This window comes from Hyperolius riggenbachi, chromosome 4, assembly GCF_040937935.1.
Source record: "Hyperolius riggenbachi isolate aHypRig1 chromosome 4, aHypRig1.pri, whole genome shotgun sequence".
In the NCBI taxonomy this organism is placed as follows: Eukaryota; Metazoa; Chordata; class Amphibia; order Anura; family Hyperoliidae; genus Hyperolius; species Hyperolius riggenbachi.
Window position 1 is genome coordinate 255,051,977 of NC_090649.1, and position 24,036 is coordinate 255,076,012.

The 24,036-nt window shown below is 43.6% G+C and overlaps 1 protein-coding gene across 1 annotated transcript in view; it reads right to left on the reverse strand.

Annotated features, from left to right (window-relative positions):
• MDN1 (midasin AAA ATPase 1) overlaps positions 1 to 24,036 on the reverse strand; it is a 317,199-nt gene that overhangs the window by 111,783 nt on the left and 181,380 nt on the right. The window contains exons 46-50 of the mRNA XM_068231147.1: positions 20,497 to 20,705; positions 15,284 to 15,432; positions 13,846 to 14,042; positions 8,008 to 8,228; positions 4,265 to 4,378 (exon numbers count right to left, since the gene is read on the reverse strand). Of these exons, the coding sequence (XP_068087248.1) occupies positions 4,265 to 4,378; positions 8,008 to 8,228; positions 13,846 to 14,042; positions 15,284 to 15,432; positions 20,497 to 20,705 (890 nt within the window). The remainder of the gene's footprint in view (positions 1 to 4,264; positions 4,379 to 8,007; positions 8,229 to 13,845; positions 14,043 to 15,283; positions 15,433 to 20,496; positions 20,706 to 24,036) is intronic.

Consider the following 24,036-nt stretch of genomic DNA (forward strand, 5'->3'; position numbering starts at 1 on the left):
AAGAATATATGGCAAGAATATATAGACGAGCTATACAAGAAGTAGATAGATGGTACTTATACTTGGAATACGTATGCTGAACAAGAACCAAGCATCCTGATGAGTAAAGTCAAATGGGCATTAGAAGCTCTTGCTAATAACAAGGCTCCAGGATCCTTGATTAGGATGCTGTGAGAATGCTGTTAGCAATTTGCAATTGAATATGTAAAAGACAAAAGTGGCCGCTGGATTGGAAAAAGTCAGTTTGTATTCCAATCCTCAAAAAATGAAATGCCAAAGAGTGTGCAAATTATCCAACAATTTTACTTATGCATTCTAATGAGGCAATGCTGAAAATTCTACAAGCCAGATTGCAGCAACATATGGAGTGAGAACTGCCAGATGTGCAAGCTGGTATTAGTAGAGGGAGAGGAACAAGGGGCCATATTGTTAACATTCGATAGATAACAGAGAAAGCAAGGGAGTTGCACAATATTGTCTACTTTTGCTTTATAGACTATCCAAAAGCTTGACTGTGTAGATCATTATAGGCTGTAGCAGATTCTCATGGAAATGGGGATCCCAGGCCAACTTATTTGCCTTTTGAGGAATCTATATGCAAACCAAGAAGCAACAGTCAGAACCGAGTATGGCAATAACTGACTGGTTCAGAATTGGCTAAGGATTGTGACAAGGTTACACATCGTCTCCTTATTTAACTTATATGCTGAATATGTAATGCGGAAAGCTAGTTTCAATGAGTCACATGCTGGAATTAAAATAGCTGGCAGGAATATTAACAATCTAATATATATCAATGATAACACTCTGATGGTTGAAAGAGGGGTAATTAAAGAGCCTAATCATGAATGTGAAACAAAAAAAGTGCCAAAGCTGTTCTACTGCTTAACGGATAACTGTAGCAAGAGGTATATAGAGGCTGCCATATTTATTCCCCCTTAAGCAATACCAGTTGCCTGGCAGCCCTGCTGATCTATGTGGACGCAGTAGTGTCTGAATAACACCAGAAACTAGCACGCAGCTAATCTTGTCAGTTCCGACATTAATGTCGGGAACACCCAATCTGCTGCATGCTTGTTCAGGGTCTATGGCTAAAATTATTAGAGACAGAGGAGCAGCAGGACAGCCAGGCAACTGGTATTGCACAAAAGGAGAAAAAAACATGGCAGCCTCCCTAGTTATCCTTTAACATCACGAAAACTAAAGTCATATCACCTGCTCTAATGAACAATCTACAAATAGATGGAGAAAAAGAAGTTGTAACAGATTTAATACTTCTGGGTTCAAAGATATATGCAGATGGTGACTGCAGCCATGAGATTAAGAGCCGCTTGCTACTTTGGAGAAAACCTATGACAAATTTGGACACAATACTAAGGGATAGTGACATCACATTACCACAGATCAATTATCACAGCCGTATGTTACATCTGGGAATACCATATCTAACTATCTTGGACTATAAATAAGGTCATGCGTGCGTTTAAAGTAAAATGTGTGTGTTCTCACTTGCGTGAGGTTAGTAAAAAAAAAAAAAAAAATAATATAAAAAATTAAAAAAAATCGCACATAGTACTTTTTTAAATCACTGGTCCATAGAAAAGCAATTGTCGTGTGAACCAGCCCTAACCCAATTCATTCAGGAGGGAAAGGTAGCAATAAGAACATTTGCTCTCACACAAGTGGGATCATATCCAGGGCCGGGCCGAGGCAGAGTCTGGCGAGGCGCCAGCCTCTGAGCGCAGTGCCTCGAGGGCGCATTCTCTCCACTCTCCCCGCTGGCCCGTTCCTGTCTCTGAAGTATTTGCGGTGGCGCACAGTCTGCGCGCTGCAAATTGCCACCTTATTCCCAGAGCGGCGCCCACTCTCCCTCCCTATGTAGCTGGTGTTTGGGTCGTTTTGAGGGACGGCTGTCTCACAGCTGATTGGCCCGCGGCTTACATTCCACCCACAACTTCCGGCTCGCCTCCTCTCACGGAAGTGAAGTCTCTGCTGCTGCCCAGCAACTTGAAGGAGAAAGCAGCCGCCGGCTGCAGGTAAGGCGCACTAGTTTTGAAAAGATCCAGCTGTGTTCAGCACACAAGAGTAGCTGTCTGCACCAGGAGACCATGCAGCAGCTAGAAACAGTCCCAGAGCAGAAGGCCAAAACCCTCATTCTCCCCAGCTTGTCCGGGAACAGCTGCTGACATCGGAATGTATTTACTTTTGAAGTTCACAGTGTTTATTTTACTTGAGGGGGGAGGTCTGTCAGTGTAAGGAATACCAATTTGCTTACTATCTCTAGCTGATAGCAAAATGCTACATTCAGTTAGGACTGATGGAAACCATGATGAACGTTTCCATTAAATCCGTTTGCAGCATGATTTTCTCCCAGATGTAGTCATCCTCCTGCTGCTGAGATTTCGGTGTGTGATTAAGCTCTTATACTTTGCATAGCAGCTCAACTATGGTCATGGAAATTAGGAAGAAATGCTATCACAGTGGGAATGTGATCACATTTCTAAGTGGAAAAGAGCCCTGAGGGCTCATTCACACTATGTGCATTGCTTTCAGCAACGACTCACTGCACATAGTGTGAGATGCTTCACAGTACAATGAGCTTTTGCAAGCATTGCACTGTAATGCAGCAGGAAACATCTAGCACACAACGCGTGTTTTCCAGTTGAGCTCAAACATGTCAAGGCTGCCGATGTTGTGTTGTAGCGCATTGTGTAAGTCTGTAAGAAACGCATGCAGGAAATTACGTTCATGCACGTATTGTGAATGAGCCCTTAGGGCCAATCTACACATGCGTTTTTAAAAATGCAGGAAACCACACATCCAAAAATGCACTTTTACGGCAAACCTTGCTTACCAGGGCTGGGCCAAAGCAGAGGCTAGAGGGGGTGTCGGGGATTGAAGGGGGGGGGGGGGGGCACTTTTGAGTCCCAGCCTCTGTTGCTGGAAAACCTTGTCCCGGCACTGATCATATCCATGTGCATTTAAAACTAGTAGGTATTACCATGTCCACTATTCTTCTACCCCCACTGTGCTTTGTGTTAAAGGTACAACATATCTGTAAAATCGGTATCTACCATCTGTATAAGTACTTATGTTGCTCATGGATGATGTGCAACAAGAAAAAAATGTAACTGTGTGTAGAAATGGTTCCATTCCACAAGTCCTTGTGTGTATCCATGTATTTGTACCAGAAACAACATGGGGATATATATATTTAAGTTTTAGAACATTGAGAACGATTTGATACTCAAAAGTAGAGGCGATAGACACAATCTTTTATTAGAGAGAGAGAGAGAGAGAGAGAGAGATGTTTTGGATATTTAGATTACAAAGCACAACACAAGGGGGTCTTAATCTATTGGATATTAGTTTGTTTAAACTATATTTCCATAGATATCCTCTCACCCTACTCTTTTTTAATCGGATTGTTTTCTTTACGCATAACTTTGAATATATGGGTGGGGAGGATGTGTCAATTTCTGTTCCATTGCCATTTTTGTTTGGTTCTTGTTAATGATCGTATGATCCTTCCAACATTATGTATTCTGGTCACTAATGCTCTTTCTCAATCTCTGACCGACTGCCTTTCTGAGTTACATAACAGTATTTATGTGAACAGCCAGGAAAATGTATGATTAAAGTGAAAGAAATGTGAGAGCGATATGGAGGCTGCCATATTGATTTCCTTTTAAGCAATACCAGTTGCCTGGCAGCCCTGCTGATCTATTTGGCTGCAGTAGTGTCTGAAATACACCAGAAACAAGCATGCAGCTAATCTTGTCAGATCTGACAATATTGTCAAAAACGTGATCTGCTGCATGTTTGTTCAAGGTCTATGGCTAAATGTATTAGAGACAGAGGATCAGCATGACAGCCAGACAACACCAGGTGTTGCTTAAAAGGAAATAAATATGGCTTCCTACATATAACTCTCACCTGGGGTTCAATTTAAGTGCGTTGTCTGCCGTTTGTTATGAGACACAAACAAAGTCTTGGATTTTACTAGGTGTTTACAGCTGGTATCATGCATTGCATTAGTTTTCTGTAACCCTGAAAGCTTGCTCTCACTCTGAGGACATTTTATTATAATTTGCTGGCTAGAAGAGCATTACATTTTAGTTCAAACTTAACAGGTGAGATAATGAGACAGCTACAGATTTTTGTCACTATTATCTACAAATATTTTTCTGTGACAAATGAAAGCTAAAAACATAGCTAGATGTAATCTGCATGCACATAGTAAACATATAGTACAACTGCTTACCTAAAATTAAACTGTGGATAACCTTCATCATGCTGCTGATTTCTTTTGGAAGTAAACTAGCGTAGAACTTACTCACAGCATGTGCACCTGCATCTATTTCTATACGGATCTGGTCTGTGATTAGACAAAAAAAAATCCATAATGGTTATTTTAAAAGATTGCAAAAAACAATAAAAAAAAATACAATACACAGGAAAGTGAAGATGTTGCATCAAGACAAGTAGTCAAAAAAATATTCGAAATGCATTGGATACATATAGTACAGAGTTGTCCTGTGATCGTTTTTCCTCATTTAACATACGCAACACGCTTAAGCTGCAAAATATTTTTTGTTATTGTGGCGGTTAAAATAAAAAAAAAACAAATGGTGCATAGAAATTTATCCCCATGCCCATATTTTGTAGACACCTTTTTCTGCAATCACAGCTGCAACTATCTTTGGGTTGGACTTTGTTAGTTAAATGGAACCTAAACTGAGGAGGATATGGATTTTTCCTTTTAAAATAATACCATTTGCCTGACTCTCCTGCTGATCCTGTGTCTCTAATACTTTCAGCCACAGGCCCTGAACAAGCATGCAGATCAGGTGCTCTGACTGAAGTCAGACTGGATTAGCTGCATGCTTGTTTCAGGTGTGTGATTCAGCCACCACTGCAGCCAAAGAGATCAGCAGCACTGCCAGGCAACTGGTATTGTTTAAAAGGAAACATCTATATCTTCAGTTTAGGTTCCCTTTAAGCACACCTTTTTGCTGGGATTTTCAACCAATCTTTAAAACAAAATTACTCCAACTCCGCAATCTTCACATCAAGCCACAGGTTCTTAAGGTGTTCATACACTTGATTTTTTTCAATCAGTATCAGGCCGATTCAACCAAGTAATCAAATCTGCTAGAAATCAATGGTGCAAATAATTCCCAGCCTAAACTGATCCATTTGACACTTGCACCAGATAGAAGATTTCACTTGAAAGGCAAGGGTCTACAGCGTGATGCTAGCAGCGTTCAATTTCGGGTTGATTGACGAAGCAGTGGGGCTACTCTCAATTGTCCGCCAGCGCTTCATCCCATGTCTACTTATCCACCTCCAGGGCTTTTCCATCTCTTCAATACCCAATGCGTCTCACTTAACACTAGTATCCTCTAGGGGTCACTTAAGATATGTGTCATGGCGCCCCTAGTGTTTGTTTGATAATAATCTCAGAAGGTTCTATCCGATGGCCACATGGACCAATGTATGTCTCCATCCGTCAGGAAATATCCAACCTTCAAGCCTCACCTTCCTTCTCCACCCTATCCTTCCCTCACCTCCTTCACTCCTACTACCATTGAGGAAGTCAACCACCTACTGCAGACTTTCCCATACCACTACCACCCCCCTTGACCCCGTACCTTCTAAATTTACTACATCCTCACTTCATGGATTTGGCCCCAGTCCTCACTGCCCTATCAATAGGCACCTTCCCTCAGACTTCAAGTAGGCCACTGTACTACCCCTACTCAAGAAACCCTCCCTCGACCCCTCACTACTCTCCAACTACCGCCCTATCTCACTCCTCCCCTTTGCCTCAAAACTCTTTGAGCGTCTGGTTCACAAACGCCTGACCCAGTAATTCAATGCCAACTCCCTGCTAGACACACTGCAATCTGGATTTCAACCTGCTCACTTAACCGAAAAAGCTCTCACCAAGGTGGTCAATGATCTCACCTTAGCTAAAGCTGAAGGCAAATACTCCATTCTCCTCCTCCTTGACCTTTCAGCAGCTTTTGACACAGTGGACCATGCCCTACTCCTCCAGTCCCTCCAGTCTATTGGCATCCATGACCTTGCCCTGGCCTGGCTCTCATCCTACCTTTTAAACTGCTCCTTCAAGGAGTCCTCATCCACCCCCAACAACCTCTCGGTGGGAGTCCCCCAAGGCTTGGTTCTTGTCCCCCTACTTTTCTCCCTATACACATCCTCCATTGCCAAGGTTATTTCCTCCATGGGTTTTAACTATCATTTGTATGCAGATGACACCCAGATCTACCTCCACACCCCTGACTTATCCACCACTACCATGGACAAGGTCTCCTCCTGCCTATCAGTCATCTCCTGGATGTCTGCTAGGTTCCTGAAATTAAATCTGGACAAAAAGGAATTTATGATCTTCCCACCCCGGTCATCCCTGACCCTCCCAGATGTGCATGCTACTGTTAACCACACTACCATTTGGCCTACCTCTCATGCCCGCTGTCTGGGTGTCACCCTGGACTTTGCACTCTTTCACTCATAACAATCCAAAACATCACAAAGTCCTGCAACTTCCACCTCCGTAACATCTGCAAGATCCACCCTTTCCTGACCTCTGCCACCACCAAACTCCTCATCCATGACCTCATAATTTCCCGCATTGACTACTGCAATGCCCTTCTGTCTGGTCTCCCTATGACCTGAATTGCCCCGTTGCACTCCATCATGACCGTGGCAGCCAGAATTATCCACTCCTCCCATCTCTCCACCACGGCTGCTCCCCTCTGCGAATCCCTCCGCTGGCTTCCTATGCAGTCCAGAATCAGATTTAAGATACTGTCTGACCTACAAATCTGACCACAAAACCTGTCCATCCTACATTTCCAATATTACTCAGAGATACACACCTAGACGCTCACTCCGCTCCTCCAATGAACTTCACCTGACTGCCCCCCGCATCACCCAGTCCCATGCACGCCTCCAGGACTTATCAAGAGCTGCACCAACACTATGGAATTTCCTACCCCCACCCATTAGGGCAGCCCCCTCCTTCAATATCTTCATAAAGGACCTCAAAACTCACCTTTTCACTCTGACCTTCCACCGCTCACTGGTGCTCCAAACCTGCATCTGAACTCTGGTCCCCTACCCTTCGTGTCCCTACCTCTTCCTCTAGATTGTAAGCCTTCAGCAGGGTCCTCCTCCTCGTGTCTCCTACCTGATCAGGCACCTCCACTACTGTGCACCCATGCTATGCATTTGAGTGAACCTAACTTCCCTAATCTCCATGCTACCATCCAGTGACTGACTAAGCATTACCTTGTACTCATACTGTGCTCCGTGATCTGGGTTTTCTTGTATTCCTGTATCGTCTTATTGCTGTATGTCCCCCCTAAATATTGTCTGTAATCTTAACTAATGTCCAATGCTGCGTAATATGTTGGTGCTTTATAAATACCATAAATAAATAAATAAATGGCTAGCTTTATTTGGATTTAGGTCTGGAAGATCCTCAGAAGATGTTGTGCAAAAATATCCAAATGAAAATTAATTTTAATTTCAGCTTGTAATGAGAAAAAAGGTCAAATACCAAAGGGATAAATATTTTCTCAAGACATTGGCCTCAATTCACGAAGATCATGCTGGAGATAATAAGGCAAGAGAAAACTTACCTCCACACAGTGAGAGAGTTATCTTATCTCTTCATTCCTTAAGTTACCTCCTCTGTAGTTAATTTACCTCCTCTGTAGTTATTTTCACATGCAGTTAATTAACAGCCTGTCTTTAACTCTGGAGTTATTTTAAGGATTGGAGAGTTAATTTAAAGACAGAAGAGTTAACTTTAGGTTTGCCTGAGGTAAAATGTTTCCTGGATAGTGCATGCCTTATCACCATGGTAACAACTCTAGAAACGTTATTAAAGACAGGAGAGAAGCTTAGTGAATTGAGGCCATTTTATATATGGTCATAAGGGTGAAAAAAAAGAGTGAAAAAATAACATTAATAACATACCCAGTTGAGCTGGAAGCTTTTTTGCTAAGTGGCATAGCCATCTCACCCTTAGCAGCCAATCAACTGAAGTTGCTTTCTCTAGGACAAGCTGGACAGCATGCTGAATAAGTGCAGGTTCATCCAACCATTCACTTTCAAGTTCTACAGCACTAAAATTCAGACTGTCTGAAGGGTACGACTTTTTAATCCTTAAAAGATCTTGCAAAGTTAAGGGGAATGTCCTGCATAAGGAAAAGGAAATATGAGATGCAGTTTTATCAAAGGCTTAACAAATTATAAAGCATAATCTAAAGTATCCCTATAAATAAGATACTTTATTTGACATTGAACGATGGACCAACAACAAAAGGAAAGAAACTTTATCAATTAAGTTGCATTTTTTTTCATTGACCATTTATCCAGGGTTGTGGAGTTGGAGCAATTTTGGGTACCTGGAATCAGAGTTGGTGGTTTCAATAAACTGAGGAGTCAGAGTCGGATGATTTTTGAACCAAATCCATAGCCTTTGTAAAAATTAGACTAAGGAGTCGGAGTCAAAGCAATTTTGGGTACCTGGAGTCGGAGGTTTCATAAACTGAGGAGTCGGATGATTTTTGTACCGACTCCACAGCCCTGCATTTATCTATTATGCCTAGACATCATTAAGAGATATTTCCAGAGAAACAGATCGATTGACAATGGAAATTATATATCAGTTTGGAATAAAATATTTTCCAGTATTTTCAATGTAAAGAAATATAATATTGTTATATTGTTTGTTTTATACAGTTTACAATATATTTAAAAAAAACTAGCATTATGTAGTTTGAGTCAAATGTAAGCTACTGTGTTGCTGGTATTTTTTCCCTTATTGTTTCTTCTGAAGGATGGGAACTGTGAAGTGATGTATTGTGTTTGTAGTTTCATTTAGGTAGCTCAAACAATGACTTAGGGCTGGTGCACACCGAGCGGCTTTTTGGGCGTTTTCAGATCCGCTTGCGGCTGCGGATCTGCTTGGTCAATGTATCTCAATGGGGTGGTGCACACCAGAGCGGCAGGCGTTTTGCAGAAACGAAAAATGCCTGGGTGAGGCATTTTTTGGATTTCGGATGCGTTTCTGCCTCAATGTTAAGTATAGGAAAAACGCAAACCGCTCTGAAAAACGGCACTTCAGAGCGGTTTTGCAGGCGTTTTTGTTACAGAAGCTGTTCAGTAACAGCTTTACTGTAACAATATATGAAATCTACTATACTGAAAACCGCAGCAGCAATCCGCAAAACGCTAGCAAAACGCCTCATAAAAATAAAAAAAAGCGTTTAAAAATCTGCTAGCGTTTTGCGGATCTGCTAGCGGGTTTTGGTGTGCACCAGCCCTCTAAGCGGAATGAAAGCCAGAGCAGCATTTCTGCTCTAATAGATTATTGACAGCATATTATATACAACCAGCATTTTTTGTTTTACTAGAACTGCATTCAAAGGGTTAACACAGGCTTTAGAAGCTTCCCTTCCAGCAGAGCTGGCCGATTCCAAAACTTTACATAATGTTATCTAGTGTTTAATTGTATCAAGTGAAAAATGTAAACAAAGCCTTCTCTCACACTTCCAGCTCTGCTGAACAAAGTCAGACAAGCATAAATGCTTTCTGATGCTTTCTGATTAAGTTAGGGGATGAATAAAGCAGTTATAAATAAAATGCAGAGTCAGCTCTCAGAGTAAAATTAGTGTACTTTAGGAATGTATAATTTCTAAAATGAATAATACTTATGCACAAAAGCAAATATGCAAACCGTATGGCATATAAAAAGTAGGAAAACATGTTTTTATACCGCTTTAACATGACCCTGTAGAGAGACATGGAAGCTGCGATATTTAATTCCATTAAATCTATGCCAATAGTCTGATTCTTTGACTTTAATACTTGACCTCACAGACCAAGAATCTGGAGGGTTGTGTATGAGGTCACCAAGTTCCACTGTAAGGGCCCTTTTACACTGTAATGCGTTGGTATGCGTTAGTGTGCGTTGATACGCATTTTTTCCATAGCCGTGCATTGTGAAAAAGCTTTCAGTTAAACCACGTATAGTGTGAACTGTGCCATAGGAAAACATGGGCATTACTTTGAAATTCCGTTTTCTTTCAGTTTTAACAGAGAGCAACTGATTGCGTTTAAACAGGCCTAAGGGACTGAGCACCCTTTTGCACTTGTGAAGTTTCGGATTTCAGCAACAGGTATCAGTGTGTGACATGGGAGAGTATTAGGGCTGGTTCAGACGGACGTTTGGAGGCGTTGCGTTTGCTGGCGTCGCGTTCAGCAGCGTTTGTGTGCGTTTGGATGCGGTCGCGTTTTTTCTTCCCCTAGGGGGACATTAGCCGTCGCGGTTAACCTCCCCTGGAAGCTACATGTAGCTTCCAGGGGCTCCTTGAACGCCAGGGAAAATCGGGACCCAAACGCCGCGTTTGTGTAAACGCGCTTGAAAGCTTGGTACAAACGCTCCCATTCACTTGAATGGGAGCGTTTAACACCAAGCCCTGAACGCTGGCTGTAAACGCTCTGCAAACGTCCGTCTGAACCAGCCCTTAGGCAGTGCACAGACACCACTGTGATGGGAATACTTATGTGCTGCACAGAATGCAGCTCTGTGCGTAATGCACCACTGTCCCAATCTGTCAAGTTCAATGGGTTCAGCACTACAATGGAGAGCAATGCAGATGCTGTGAGTTTTTGTAAAATGTGCGGCCACATGTGTTGCAGACCAATGTGAAAGTAAACTCAGGCCCTTAAGCTATGAACACACTTCATTTTTGCGGTAAAAACGTTCCGATAGATGCCTTCAATTGATAAAATTCTGTACGATTATTTTCCGCTCAATTTCTCATAAAAGTGAATGGAAAAAATATAAGAAGAACGAGCAAAAGATAAGAGAATCGAGCAGAGAATTGAACTGTAAATCAATCGTGCGTAGAATCGACCCCAAAAAACGCATTGTGTATTCCCAGCATAAGAGAATGGTTTGTGTAAGAGGGGAAGAGAGAGTTGAAGCTGTAAGCTTGCCACGCAATCATTACATAGGGAAGGAGGGTACAAATCTGAAGAGAAGCTCTGCTTTTCTGTACACTCTAATCACTTCCGCTTTCCGTAGTGCACAATGTAGTCTGTGTAATATAGCTTAAATTGCTATGCATATAACTGATATAGTAAGGATCATTTTGGAAGGCAAAAACAAATGTCAGTTGCCTGGCTGTCCTGTTGATCTTTCTATCAGTAATGTTTGGATCACAAACCTGAAACAAGCAAGAGACTAGTGCAGTCAGACTTCAGGCAGAGCACCTGATCTGCAGGTTTGTTTCTGGGTCTATGGCTAATAGTATTAGAGGTAGAGGATCAGTAGGACAGCCAGGTGACCTGCATTGTTTAAAAGAAAATAAATGTGGTCTCCATATTCCTATCAGTTTAGGTGTCCTTTAAAGGGACTCAGAGCAGTGCAGAAACTATGGAAAGATGCATATCATTTTAAAGCTCTCTTTCTCCTCTTTCCGATGATATATAAACCGCTGCCCTACGCCTTTTAGTTTTCGATATTTTTGCGATTGAAGTTGCCGCGGCCGCGATTTCAATCGCGAAAATAAAGAAAACTAAAAGGTGTAGGGCAACGATTTAGGTGTCGCCAGAAAGAGGAGAAAGAGAGCTTTAAAATGATATCCATCTTTCCATAGTTACATTGTATTACACAGGCCGACTTTTTCTGCTGAATGGAGCTGCTGACCCTGGGGAAAGTGTCGTCCTGTGTAATACAAGTAACTATGGAAAGATGGATATCATTTTAAAGCTCTCTTTCTCCTCTTTCTGGCGACACCTAAATCGTCGCTCTACGCCTTTTAGTTTTCTTTATTTTAGGGCGGTGATTTATATATCATTGGAAAGAGGAGAAAGAGAGCTTTTAAATGATATGCATCTTTCCATAGTTTTTGCACTGCTCGGAGTCCCTTTAAATACAAAGTAGTAGACATGGTCAACAAGTTGCAAATTACAGTTCATGCAGAAATACGCAACTGTTTATGCACATCTATGAAAACAGACCAATCAAATGCTACAACTGCAAGGATTGGTCCATTTTCAAGCCATATAAGTTTGTATAAAAAATGTGCATAATTCTCTATGAACGTATTTGCATTTCCCTGACCCTCCCTACAGAGGAAGTCCCAGAAACTGAGGAGTCAGAGCATTTATCTACCGACTCCACAGCCCTGGAGTAGATGTGTAAATTAACTAAGTTTATCCACTCTGTAAAGGTCAGTTCACGCTTGCTTTAAAAAAAACGTATCCACTCTGGACTTTAAAGAGAATCTGTATTGTTAAAATCGCACAAAAGTAAACATACCAGTGCGTTAGGGGACATCTCCTATTGCCCTCTGTCACAATTTCGCCGCTCCTCACCGCATTAAAAGTGGTTAAAAACAGTTTTTAAATTATTTTTTTTTAAACAAACAAAATGGCCACCAAAACAGGAAGTAGGTTGATGTACAGTATGTCCACACATAGAAAATACATTCATACACAAGCAGGCTGTATACACCCTTCCTTTTGAATCTCAAGAGATCATTTGTGTGTTTCTTTCCCCCTGCAGCTATCTTCCACTGAAGTGTCAGGCTGTTTCTTCCTGCAGAGTGCAGACAGCTCTGTCTGTATGTAATTCATTAGTATGTGAAAGCCCAGCCAGCTCAGAGGAGGATTTATCCAGCTTGTAAAAGATAAGAGAGAAGCTGCCCTAATCTAAATAATAGACAGGCAGTGTGCAGAGAGGGGCCTGTAGGGGGGAGATGCATCACAGAACCACAACACTGAAGAACTTGGCAGCCTTCCAGACACAGGCTGACAAGTCTGACAAGAGAGAGATAAGTTGATTTATTACAGAGATGGTGATAGTAGAACGTGCTGCAGTAAGCCAGAACACATTAGAATAGCTTATGGAACTTGTAGGATGATAAAAAACAGGATGCAATTTTTGTTACGGAGTCTCTTTAAGCTGCGCTAAGCACAGGAAGCGGATCCTAATGTAAAAAAATAGGATTGACCTCCACTTGTTAAACAAAACTGATCCGTTAGCTGTGCCGCGCAATTGGAATGCTAAGTGGAAAGCAGATTCCAAACTTGTCACATTTTCCCATACCCGGCGGGAAAATGTGTGCAATGAAAGCCTATGAGAATGGACACAGTCCGTTTTCACTAGGCTAGTTGTTGCTCCCGTTTCGATCACCGCCGTGACGTAAAACTTACATGTCCCATCGAAAGTTGCCGCCGCTCAGTACCTGCTACACAGCCTGGTGGCAGGCAGAAGCATGGGGATCTCCACTGGGCTGGGAATCCTCAGCAACAGGAAGTATTCTCATTGGTACATGGTGGATCAATGAAAATTCTCCCTGTTCCTAGGTAGAATTGGCCTATTGCAGCCTATGGAGAGCCCCACGCTCCTCTGCTGGCCTCCGGGCTGAATATGGATGGACTGGGCGGCGGGACAGGCTAGCAGAGATGCGTACGGGTGAACACGATTGACGCAGGAAAGGACAAGCGGAAGTGGAGCAGATGGAGAATGTGTAGCAAGCGGATGCAAATCGGACTGAACGCATCGGCCTAGTGGATGTGCTTATCGTTTCGCATCCTCTCTAGTGTGAACCAGCCCTACTCTGAAGCACTGAAGAATAAACAAAGTCTTCCTATACTCCAAGTGTCTGGGCCTTGCTTTGTTGAAGAAGCTGTGAGTTCTACGATTTCCTCAGAACTGATGAAAGGAAAAACCATTACACCAACATTATGACTTGGTCCAACAGTCCTCCGAAAAATAAATGTGTATTTAGCATTTACCTGTTATTTCGTAAACTGTGTCTGTTCAACAAATAGAGAAGGACTTGTCCATCTCTTAAAATTGTAGCCATCATAGAATCCTCAGCAGAGAGAAGAGCAGAAGGCAGCTGGTCAGGCCATAAACCAATGGACAACAAACAGTCACTGTCTGAAGGTGCAAGATTACCAGCCTGGCTTTGAATAATTTCCTGCACTTGCTAGAATAGAAGAAAATATATAGACATTTTCAGAAATGTTGTATGGACACAGAAGGAATAAGTGCAACTTGGTAAAAAATAAGTTTATAAACATTCCAGAAGGCAATGTACTTTGAATGCTTTTAGGAAGATGCTTTAAGATACGTCAAGACACTGTCCAACTGTAAGTAAATATATAAATCACGGAGTTTTTTCTGAATCGCAGGACAATGGCTCCTAAAACGCGTCTGATCTTTATCACAAGTCAAAATAATAAACACCACCACCCTCTAAGAACCTTACTGAACCTGGAGTCAGCAGACAAAATAGCACGGGAAAACCCTAAAGAAATTGGAAATGGAAAGTCACTAGCCTGGGGAGGACAGGAATAAATGTTAGGTTAGAAAGTTAAAGGTATAAGATCAAGTAGTTAAGTCCACGTTGGGTAGCAAAGGTTATGTTAAAATCATGAAAGGGGTTATGTGTCCAGGCACATTTGGAAAGAGGGCTGTACAGACATACTGTTAGGCTCTTGGATGGGCTGTGGAGTGGGTGGCACCTTTTCAGAGATCTACAGATAGGTTCCATTAACCTGCTGAGCGGTCTGGACGAGCTCAGCTCGTCCAGTACCGCCGGAGCCTGCCGCTCAGGCCCTGCTGGGCCGATTTGGCTCAAATAAAAAGCAGCACACGCAGCCGGCACTTTGCCAGCCGCGTGTGCTGCCTGATCGCCGCTGCAGTGCGGCGATCCGCCGCATGCAGCGGCGAAAGAGGGTCCCCCTAGCCGCCTGAGCCCAGCGTAGCCGGAACAAAAAGTTCCGGCCAGCGCTAAGGGCTGGATCGGAGGCGGCTGACGTCAGGACGTCGGCTGACGCCCATGACGTCACTCCGCTCGTCGCCATGGCGACGAGGTAAGCGAAACAAGGAAGGCCGCTCATTGCGGCCTTCCTTGTTACTTTTGATCGCCGGAGGCGATCGAAAGTGCGCATCCGGAGCGCCCTCTAGTGGGCTTTCATGCAGCCAACTTTCAGTTGGCTGCATGAAATAGTTTTTTTTTTATTTAAAAAAAACCCTCCCGCAGCCACCCTGGCGATTTTATCAGAACGCCAGGGTGGTTAAACGAACCATACAGAGGAAGGCAAGCTATTAGAAATGCCTATTTAGCCTGATCAAGGCAAACCTCCTTGCTAGGACAAGTCAAACAATGTGAGAATATAAACAAACATTTAACTTGGTAATTTCATGACCCAAGGAAAAACTCACCTTCTGAGCTGGAAAAGAGTGCTGTGAGTAAATGTAAACTTCAGTACACGATTGTTGGAAAGCTTGCTCAAGATCGATACCTCTTTGCAGCTGTTGTGATATCATGGCAGCCGCTTGGAGCAGGTAAGACACAGAACTGCAAGGGGAACCTGGGAATACATATCATCTCTGTAAAAATCTATAATACTTACAGTTAAATAAGGGCAGCAATCAAAACAAGTTGGAAAATTAAGTGTGCATTAAGTGTATATGTTACGGCCAGAACCCGAAGTTTGGCCAGAACTAGAAGTGGCCGGCCACTTCGGGTTCTGGCCGGCCAATGCGCGAACTGGCCGCTGCGCTGCGGCCAATGTGAGAAATGAAACAATTCCTGTAAGGTTAATGTGATGTTGTGGCCGCAGCGCAGCAGGGCAAAATGTATCACATCTTTACTTTATTCAATGGCATTAAGCCGCCCGGCTTTTTCCTCTGCCTCTCTCTCCTCCCCCCCGCCTCTCTCTCCCCTTCTCTTATGGGCACAGCCGGGCGGGGACACGCGTGTCCAGGAGAGTCGTTCCTCGCGGCAGGAGAGCAGAGCGGGGAGGCTGCAGACATTGCTTCTGCCAGCACCCGCTCTGCAAGAACGGCAGGATTCCCCTGCCGCGACGAACGACTCCGGAGGGACACGCGTGTCCCCGCCCGGCTGTGCCCATAAGAGAAGGAGAGAGAGAGGCGGGGGGAGGAGAGAGAGGCAGAGGAAAAAGCCGGGCGGCTTAATGCCATTGAATAAAGTAAAGATGTGTGATACATTTTGCCCTGCTGCGCTGCGGCCACAACATCACATTAACCTTACAGGAATTGTTTCATTTCTCACATTGGCCGCAGCGCAGCGGCCAGTTCGCGCATTGGCCGGCCAGAACCCGAAGTGGCCGGCCACTTCTAGTTCTGGCCAAACTTCGGGTTCTGGCCGTAACATATACATCAAATACCAACATAGTAAATGTTATAGAGTATTTACCGGTATATCTCCTTACAGTATTCAAGCCATGATGCAAACTAGTTGGGAAGCTGCGTAAAATGTAAATAAATCTAATATGGAATGACTTGCAAATCATGTAAACCATTAATTTACCTATACGTCCAGCTCATGTATAAGTCGACTTTAATATTTAACTCTCTTAAGCTGCAATTTTTTTATTGACTAAAGTATAAGTCTACCCAGCACAGCTAATGGCCGTACTTGGCGACCAGGTGGGGTTAATGACTGCGGTATTGCAGCCATTAACCCCTCCTGTCACTTAAGCACAGCCAATAACTCTTTCAGGCCCCCAAGTGCAGCAATAATTCACCGGCTTCCTGCAGCCCAGTAACTTTTCTCTGCCCTTTCCTTGTTAGTTGTTGTGGGCAGGGCTTTCATACCTGTGCTTTCTTGGCATTTCCTTTATTAAGAAAGCGTCACTTACCACTGGGTAATTTTGCTGCAAATGGGAATGTCACTAATAGTACACACATTACTCAGTGTGCTCGGTGTTGCTCGTGACACGTGTATAAGTCGACCCCTATACTTTTACTTAGTGAGTCAGACTTACATTTCAAGACTTATAGTTAAGTATATAAGGTAATTGAAAACTATCAACAAGACAAAGCAAATGACGATTTTTTTCTGGAAAAAAAAAACTATTCTCATATTGAATGCAATGCCAGGAAGAAGTTAGAACAGGACAACAAAAGGCTCAAAAGGTTTACTAAAGGTAAAAAAAAACAAAAAACCATGGTGGAACATCTCACACAGAACATCACAGAGAATATTGCTGGGTATAAAATAATATTTCAGAGCAGCTGAGTGACTCATAGGAACAGGTAGGGAGGGATGCACCAACCTGTGAAACACTGGATGGGCAAATAGTGCAACAATGTAAAGTGAACCTGAGATGAATGGAAACAAGAAAAGTATACATACCTGGGGCTTAATCCAGCCCCCTTCAAGCTGATCGGTCCCTCACCATCCTCCTCCACCTGGATCCTCCAATATGGGTTCTGGTCATTTCAGAAGTCGGGACGTAGTGTGCATGCGTGGCCTAGCTGTGTGTCCAGACATGCTTCCAGCCATGGAAGTGCTATCGGGTAGCGCGTGTGGCCGGACTGCGCTGAATGGCCGAATTACCGGGACCCATAGCGGAGGATTCAGGTGGCGGAGGACGACAATGAGAGGCTGATCAGCTGAAAGGGGCTGGAGAAAGCCCCAGGTATGTATACATTTCTTGTTTAAAGTTCATCTCAGGTACCCTTTAAGAAAGACACCCCTCAGTTACATCAGTAACAATGTTCAAATGGAAAACTGGGAAGACTGGTGAACCATTAATTTTGAACTATACAGCATCTTCTCAAAAAATTAGCATACTGTGATAAAGTTCATTATTTTCTGTAATGTACTGATAAACATTAGACTTTCATATATTTTAGATTCAAATACACACAACTGAAGTAGTTCAAGCCTTTTATTGTTTTAATATTGATGATTTTGGCATCCAGCTCATGAAAACCCAAAATTCCTATCTCAAAAAATTAGCATATTTCATCCGACCACTAAAAGAAAAGTGTTTTTAAAACAAAAAAAGTAAACCTTCAAATAATTATGTTCAGTTATGCACTCAATACTTGGTCGGGAATCCTTTTGCAGAAATGACTGCTTCAATGCGGCGTGGCATGGAGGCAATCAGCCTGTGGCACTGCTCAGGTGTTATGGAGGCCCAGGATGCTTCGATAGCGGGCTTTAAGCTCATCCAGAGTGTTGGGTCTTGCGTCTCTCAACTTTCTCTTCACAATATCCCACAGATTCTCTATGGGGTTTAGGTCAGGAGAGTTGGCAGGCCAATTGAGCACAGTAATACCATGGTCAGTAAACCATTTACCAGTGGTTTTGGCACTGTGAGCAGGTGCCAGGTCGTGCTGAGAAATAAAATCATCTCCATAAAGCTTTTCAGCAGATGGAAGCATAAACCCACTTTTGAAACAGAAACAGCGGCAGAAGCGCCTGACCTGGGCTACAGAGAAGCATTACTGGACTGTTGCTCAGTGGTCCAAAGTACTTTTTTCGGGTGAAAGCAACTTTTACATGTCATTCGGAAATCAAGGTACCAGAGTCTGGAGGAAGACTGGGGAGAGGGAAATGCCAAAATGCCTGAAGTCCAGTGTCAAGTACCCACAGTCAGTGATGGTCTCGGGTGCCATTTCAGCTGCTGGTGTTGGTCCACTGTGTTTTATCAAGGGCAGGGTCAATGCAGCTAGCTATCAGGAGATTTTAGAGCACTTCATCCTTCCATCTGCTGAAAAGCTTTATGGAGATGAAGATTTCATTTTTCAGCACGACCTGGCACCTGCTCACAGTGCCAAAACCACTGGTAAATGGTTTACTGACCATGGTATTACTGTGCTCAATTGGCCTGCCAACTCTCCTGACCTGAACCCCATAGAGAATCTGTGGGATATTGTGAAGAGAAAGTTGAGAGACGCAAGACCCAACACTCTGGATGAGCTTAAAGCCGCTATCGAAGCATCCTGGGCCTCCATAACACCTGAGCAGTGCCACAGGCTGATTGCCTCCATGCCACGCCGCATTGAAGCAGTCATTTCTGCAAAAGGAATCCCGACCAAGTATTGAGTGCATAACTGAACATAATTATTTGAAGGTTTACTTTTTTTGTTTTAAAAACACTTTTCTTTTATTGGTCGGATGAAATATGCTAATTTTTTGAGACAGGAATTTTGGGTTTTCATGAGCTGTATGCCAAAATCATCAATATTAAAACAATAAAAGGCTTGAACTACTTCAGTTGTGTGTATTTGAATCTAAAATATATGAAAGTCTAATGTTTATCAGTACATCACAGAAAATAATTAACTTTATCACAGTATGCTAATTTTTTGAGAAGATCCTGTACAGGTTCTGAAGAAACATTTGTTGCTATCTAGACAAAGTAAGTTTAAGGGAAGACCATGTTTATTTCAGCAAGGCAATGGCAAACTGCATGCTGCATCTTCTACAGCAGCATGCCTTCATACTAAAATAATCAGGGTACTCAACCGGCCTGCTAGCAGTGCAGACTTATCCCCCATGAAAAAATTTAGCATAACCTGTTGAGCAGCTAAAATCCTTTATTAGACACGAATGGGACAAATCTTCATTTTCAAAACTACAGCAAACAGTCTCCAGAGTTCCAAGATGCTGACAAAGTATTGTGAAAAGAAGAGGTGATGTAACACATTGGTAAACAAGCAGCAGCTGTGTCAAACTGTCTGATTTTGGACGAAAACCGTTAATTATCTGAATAGTGCCTTGGATGTTGTAAGAAACCGGAGTGCTCAGAAGAAATCCACGCAAACACATGGAGAGCCATACAAGACAGATACTGTCCTGGCCCAGTTATGAATAAAATACAAATCTGGTAAATATTATGCTCAAATGCCTATAGTTCTGCTTTCAAAAAACGAAAGGGAAAAAACTGCTTAAAAGCAGACCTGAACTCATAACGTCCTCTCTATAAGATACAGCATAATAATCTTTAAACAAAATACTTTGTTACAGCTGATACCAATCTTAAAATAAATCTGCACTGTTTCTACTTCATGATTCAGGGAAGCAGACATATTAACACCATGTGCTTTCAAATGAGCTTATCTGCCATTGCAGTCATGTGACACAGGGGAGAGATCAAATTACAACTTTTGATTAGACAAAAATGAAGGGGAATTAAAAAGGATAAACTCTCTAAATACCAGGGCTGTGGAGTCGGTACAAAAATCATCCGACTCAGTTTATGAAACCTCCAACTCTAGGTACCCAAAAATAGCTCTGACTCCTCGACTCAAACACCACAGCCCTGCTAAATACATACAGAGTGCATTCCTCTATTTTTCCTTCTGTCCTGTACATGAGTTCAGGTCCACTTTAACCTTCTCAGAAGTGTGTGCTCTAACTTCCCCCCCCCCCCCCTCAACAAACACACACCTTAAGGACCAGGCCTTTAAAAAAAAAAATCTCAGGGAGCCATCAGTTTCTACAACTCAGCTGCCGTTAGATAGTGTGTGAGTGATTGGGACAGAAACACGTTGAGAGAGCTTATATAAATCTACCTAGGGTCCGGATTAAACATCCATAAAGTGTGGATTTAACTACACATAGTCCCAAAGCAGTTATCGTATGCAAATATAAAAGTATTGTTATTTCTGCTTACCAGTTACACTTTCTTTAATTTCTTCATGCATGGCTATCAAAGCTTTGCATAAATGCTCTCCGGTAATGCCCAAACTATGCAACAGCTCATTTATGTCAAAAGAAGAAAACAAGGCTCCATCATCGACTCCAGACATATACACTTCAACACCTCGATTCCGCATGGCTCTGGAGATTTCCCCATGGGAAGGATCCATTGACAAAAATAACCTACGATAGCATACAGAGTATTAGCCAGTTAATATGTAGAAGTGTCCACACTTACCGTATTTTCCGCCGTATAAGACGCTCCCGGAATATAAGACGCACCCAAATTTAGAGGGCAAAAACCAGGGGAAAAAAAAAAAAATACTAAACCTGGTGTGTCCATGTTCCAGGAGCGTCTTGTACATGTTGTGTGCTCCTGTGTACCTCATGTCTCCTCCTGTGTGCCCCATCTGTCCTGCTGTATGCCCCGTGTGTCCTGTGTGCCCCTTCTCCCCATGTGCACCTTGTCTGCACGTCTCCCCATGTGTCCTGACTGCCCCTTCTTCCCATGTGTCCTCCTGTGTCAGTCTCCCCATGTGTCCTCCTGTGTCAGTCTCCCCATGTGTCCTGACTGCCCCTGTATCATCCTGTGTCAGTCTCCCAATGTGTCCTGCTGTGTCAGTCTCCCCATGTGTCCTGCTGTGTCAGTCTCCCCATGTGTCCTGCTGTGTCAGTCTCCCCATGTGTCCTGCTGTGTCAGTCTCCCCATGTGTCCTGCTGTGTCAGTCTCCCCATGTGTCCTGCTGTGTCAGTCTCCCCATGTGTCCTGCTGTGTCAGTCTCCCCATGTGTCCTGCTGTGTCAGTCTCCCCATGTGTCCTGCTGTGTCAGTCTCCCCATGTGTCCTCCTGTGTCAGTCTCCCCATGTGTCCTCCTGTGTCCGTCTCCCAATCAGTCCTGTTTCCCCCATGTGTCCTTTGCCTGGCTCCCCTGTTTGCTTAAGTTCTCCCCCTCCAATTTCCTCCTGCCCCCCTCCATGTGTGCGTCTCCACCCCCCACCCCCGCGTCTCCGATATGTCCGATGTACATCCTTCCCCCCTCCGGGTCTGCAGCAGCTTACCGGATATATGCCGCCGCAAAGTCTGCACACACCAGGCTACTCCATGTGTTTCCTCTACTGCGCGACTTGTACTGATTGCGTCATCAGTAGCAGTGTTGCCAACCTTTCACGTTATTTTTTACTGACAAATACCTAAAAATTTACTGACAAAAGATTTTTTTACTGACAAAACCCCCGCCGAAAAAAAATGGGCGTGGCCACGCAACAGAATGTGGGCGTGGTCATGGGTGGAGCCAAATATACATGATTTTAATATTGCTGTGAAAGGTCTGCCAGGGAAGTTTGAGCTCTGCCATAGTGTTTCCCCCCCTTCCCCCAAAATACATGTAATCTTACAGCATTTCACCAAAAATCCACGTAATCTGGCAGAGGTTCTTCCAAAATACAGATAATATGGCAGTGGTTCCCAAAAAATAGATGTAATCTGGCAGCAGCGATTCCCCCAACATACACATAATCTGGCAGTAGTTCCCCAAAATACATTTAGACTGACAGCAGTGGTTCCCCAAAAATAGGTAGCCCCAGGTCTATAGGTGTCCCCAGAACAGGTAGCCAGGGGGAGAGATGTCCCCAGAACAGGTAGCCAGGGGTATATGTGCCCAGTAAATGTAGGCAGGGGTACAGGGCCGGTTCTAGACTGGCACATATGAGGGGGCAGTCAAATGGGTAGGTGGCAACATGTTCGAGGAAATTTGCGGCGACTAAAGTGGGCATGGCAAGTAAATACACATAATGAGAGACAGCGTTTCACCAGTAAATGCACGTAATGACAGACAGCTTTTCACCAGTAAATGCACGTAATGACAGACAGCTTTTCACCAGTAAATGCACGTAATGAGAGACAGCTTTTCACCAGTAAATGAACATAATAAGAGACAGCATTTCACCAGTAAATGCACATAATGGCAAACAGCCAGTGTCCTCAGTATATGTAGCCAGCAGATATATGTGCCCAGTATATGTAGCCAGAGGTATATGTCCCCAGTATATGTAGGCAGGGGTATATGTGCCCAGTATATGTAGCCAGGGTTATATGTGCCCAGTAGATGTAGCCAGGGTTATATGTGCCCAGTAGATGTAGCCAGGGTTATATGTGCCCAGTAGATGTAGCCAGGGTTATATGTGCCCAGTAGATGTAGCCAGGGTTATATGTGCCCAGTAGATGTAGCCAGGGTTATATGTGCCCAGTAGATGTAGCCAGGGTTATATGTGCCCAGTAGATGTAGCCAGGGTTATATGTGCCCAGTAGATGTAGCCAGGGTTATATGTGCCCAGTAGATGTATCCAGGGTTATATGTTCCCAGTAGATGTAGCCAGATGTATATGTGCCCAGTAGATGTAGCCAGAGGTATATGTCCCCAGTAGATGTAGCCAGAGGTATATGTGCCCAGTAGATGTAGCCAGAGGTATATGTGCCCAGTAGATGTAGCCAGAGGTATATGTGCCCAGCAGATGTAGCCAGGGGGTATATGTGTCCAGTAGATGTAGCCAGAGGTATATGTGCCCAGTAGATGTAGCCAGGGGGTATATGTGCCCAGTAGATGTAGCCAGATGTATATGTGCCCAGTAGATGTAGCCAGATGTATATGTGCCCAGTAGATGTAGCCAGGGTTATATGTGCCCAGTAGATGTAGCCAGAGGTATATGTGCCCAGTAGATGTAGCCAGGGTTATATGTGCCCAGTAGATCCATCCTCCTGCAGTCAACTCCGGTAAAGTTCCCGACTGAGCCAGTCATGGACTACATTACGTGTGCTGCCCTGTCCGTGCACCTCCTTAGTTGCGCTCTCATGGCTAGGAGCGTTTTGTCCCATTGTCTTGTATTACCTGTTGTATTGTTTATTCTGTTATACCCAGTATGTTATTGTACAGTGGCAGATGCTGAAGTAGATCACAGCGGCCCGGGAAAACAAAGAGGGTGGCTTACAGGGGGCTGGAGGAAGCCCAAGGTGAGTATACCTGCGGGTGTCATCTCAGCAGGCACCAGTAAAAGGAAACCTAGTGGCATAGAGTCACCGGAAGATGTATCAGGGACCCACGGCGACATGACCTGACAAGCTAGCGTTCCTTGATCCGTCTTCCTACAGCACAACATGCGATGACACATGACGGGCTCAAATGAATGTTCAAACAATTCTGGAACTTTGTGCGGGAATCCTAAAGACCTGATCAGCTGCAATGGTCAGAATCGCCATGCATCACAATTCAGTTTGATTAATCCCGCACACACATCTGAAAATTGCAATGATCGCTCGAGGTAATAAAAAAAACATGCAAAAAGTTGCATTGTGGGTATGTGCATTTAGGGTAAATAAAATAAGGAAAGAGGGGAAGACAAGTAGCAGGAGGAGAGCTGACCCTGGGTCATGGCTGATCAGAGATAGTATCTGTGCTGATAAGAAGATTCCCTTCCCCCATGATTCCTGTTTGTTTTTAGCAGCATCTCCCAGTCCAGA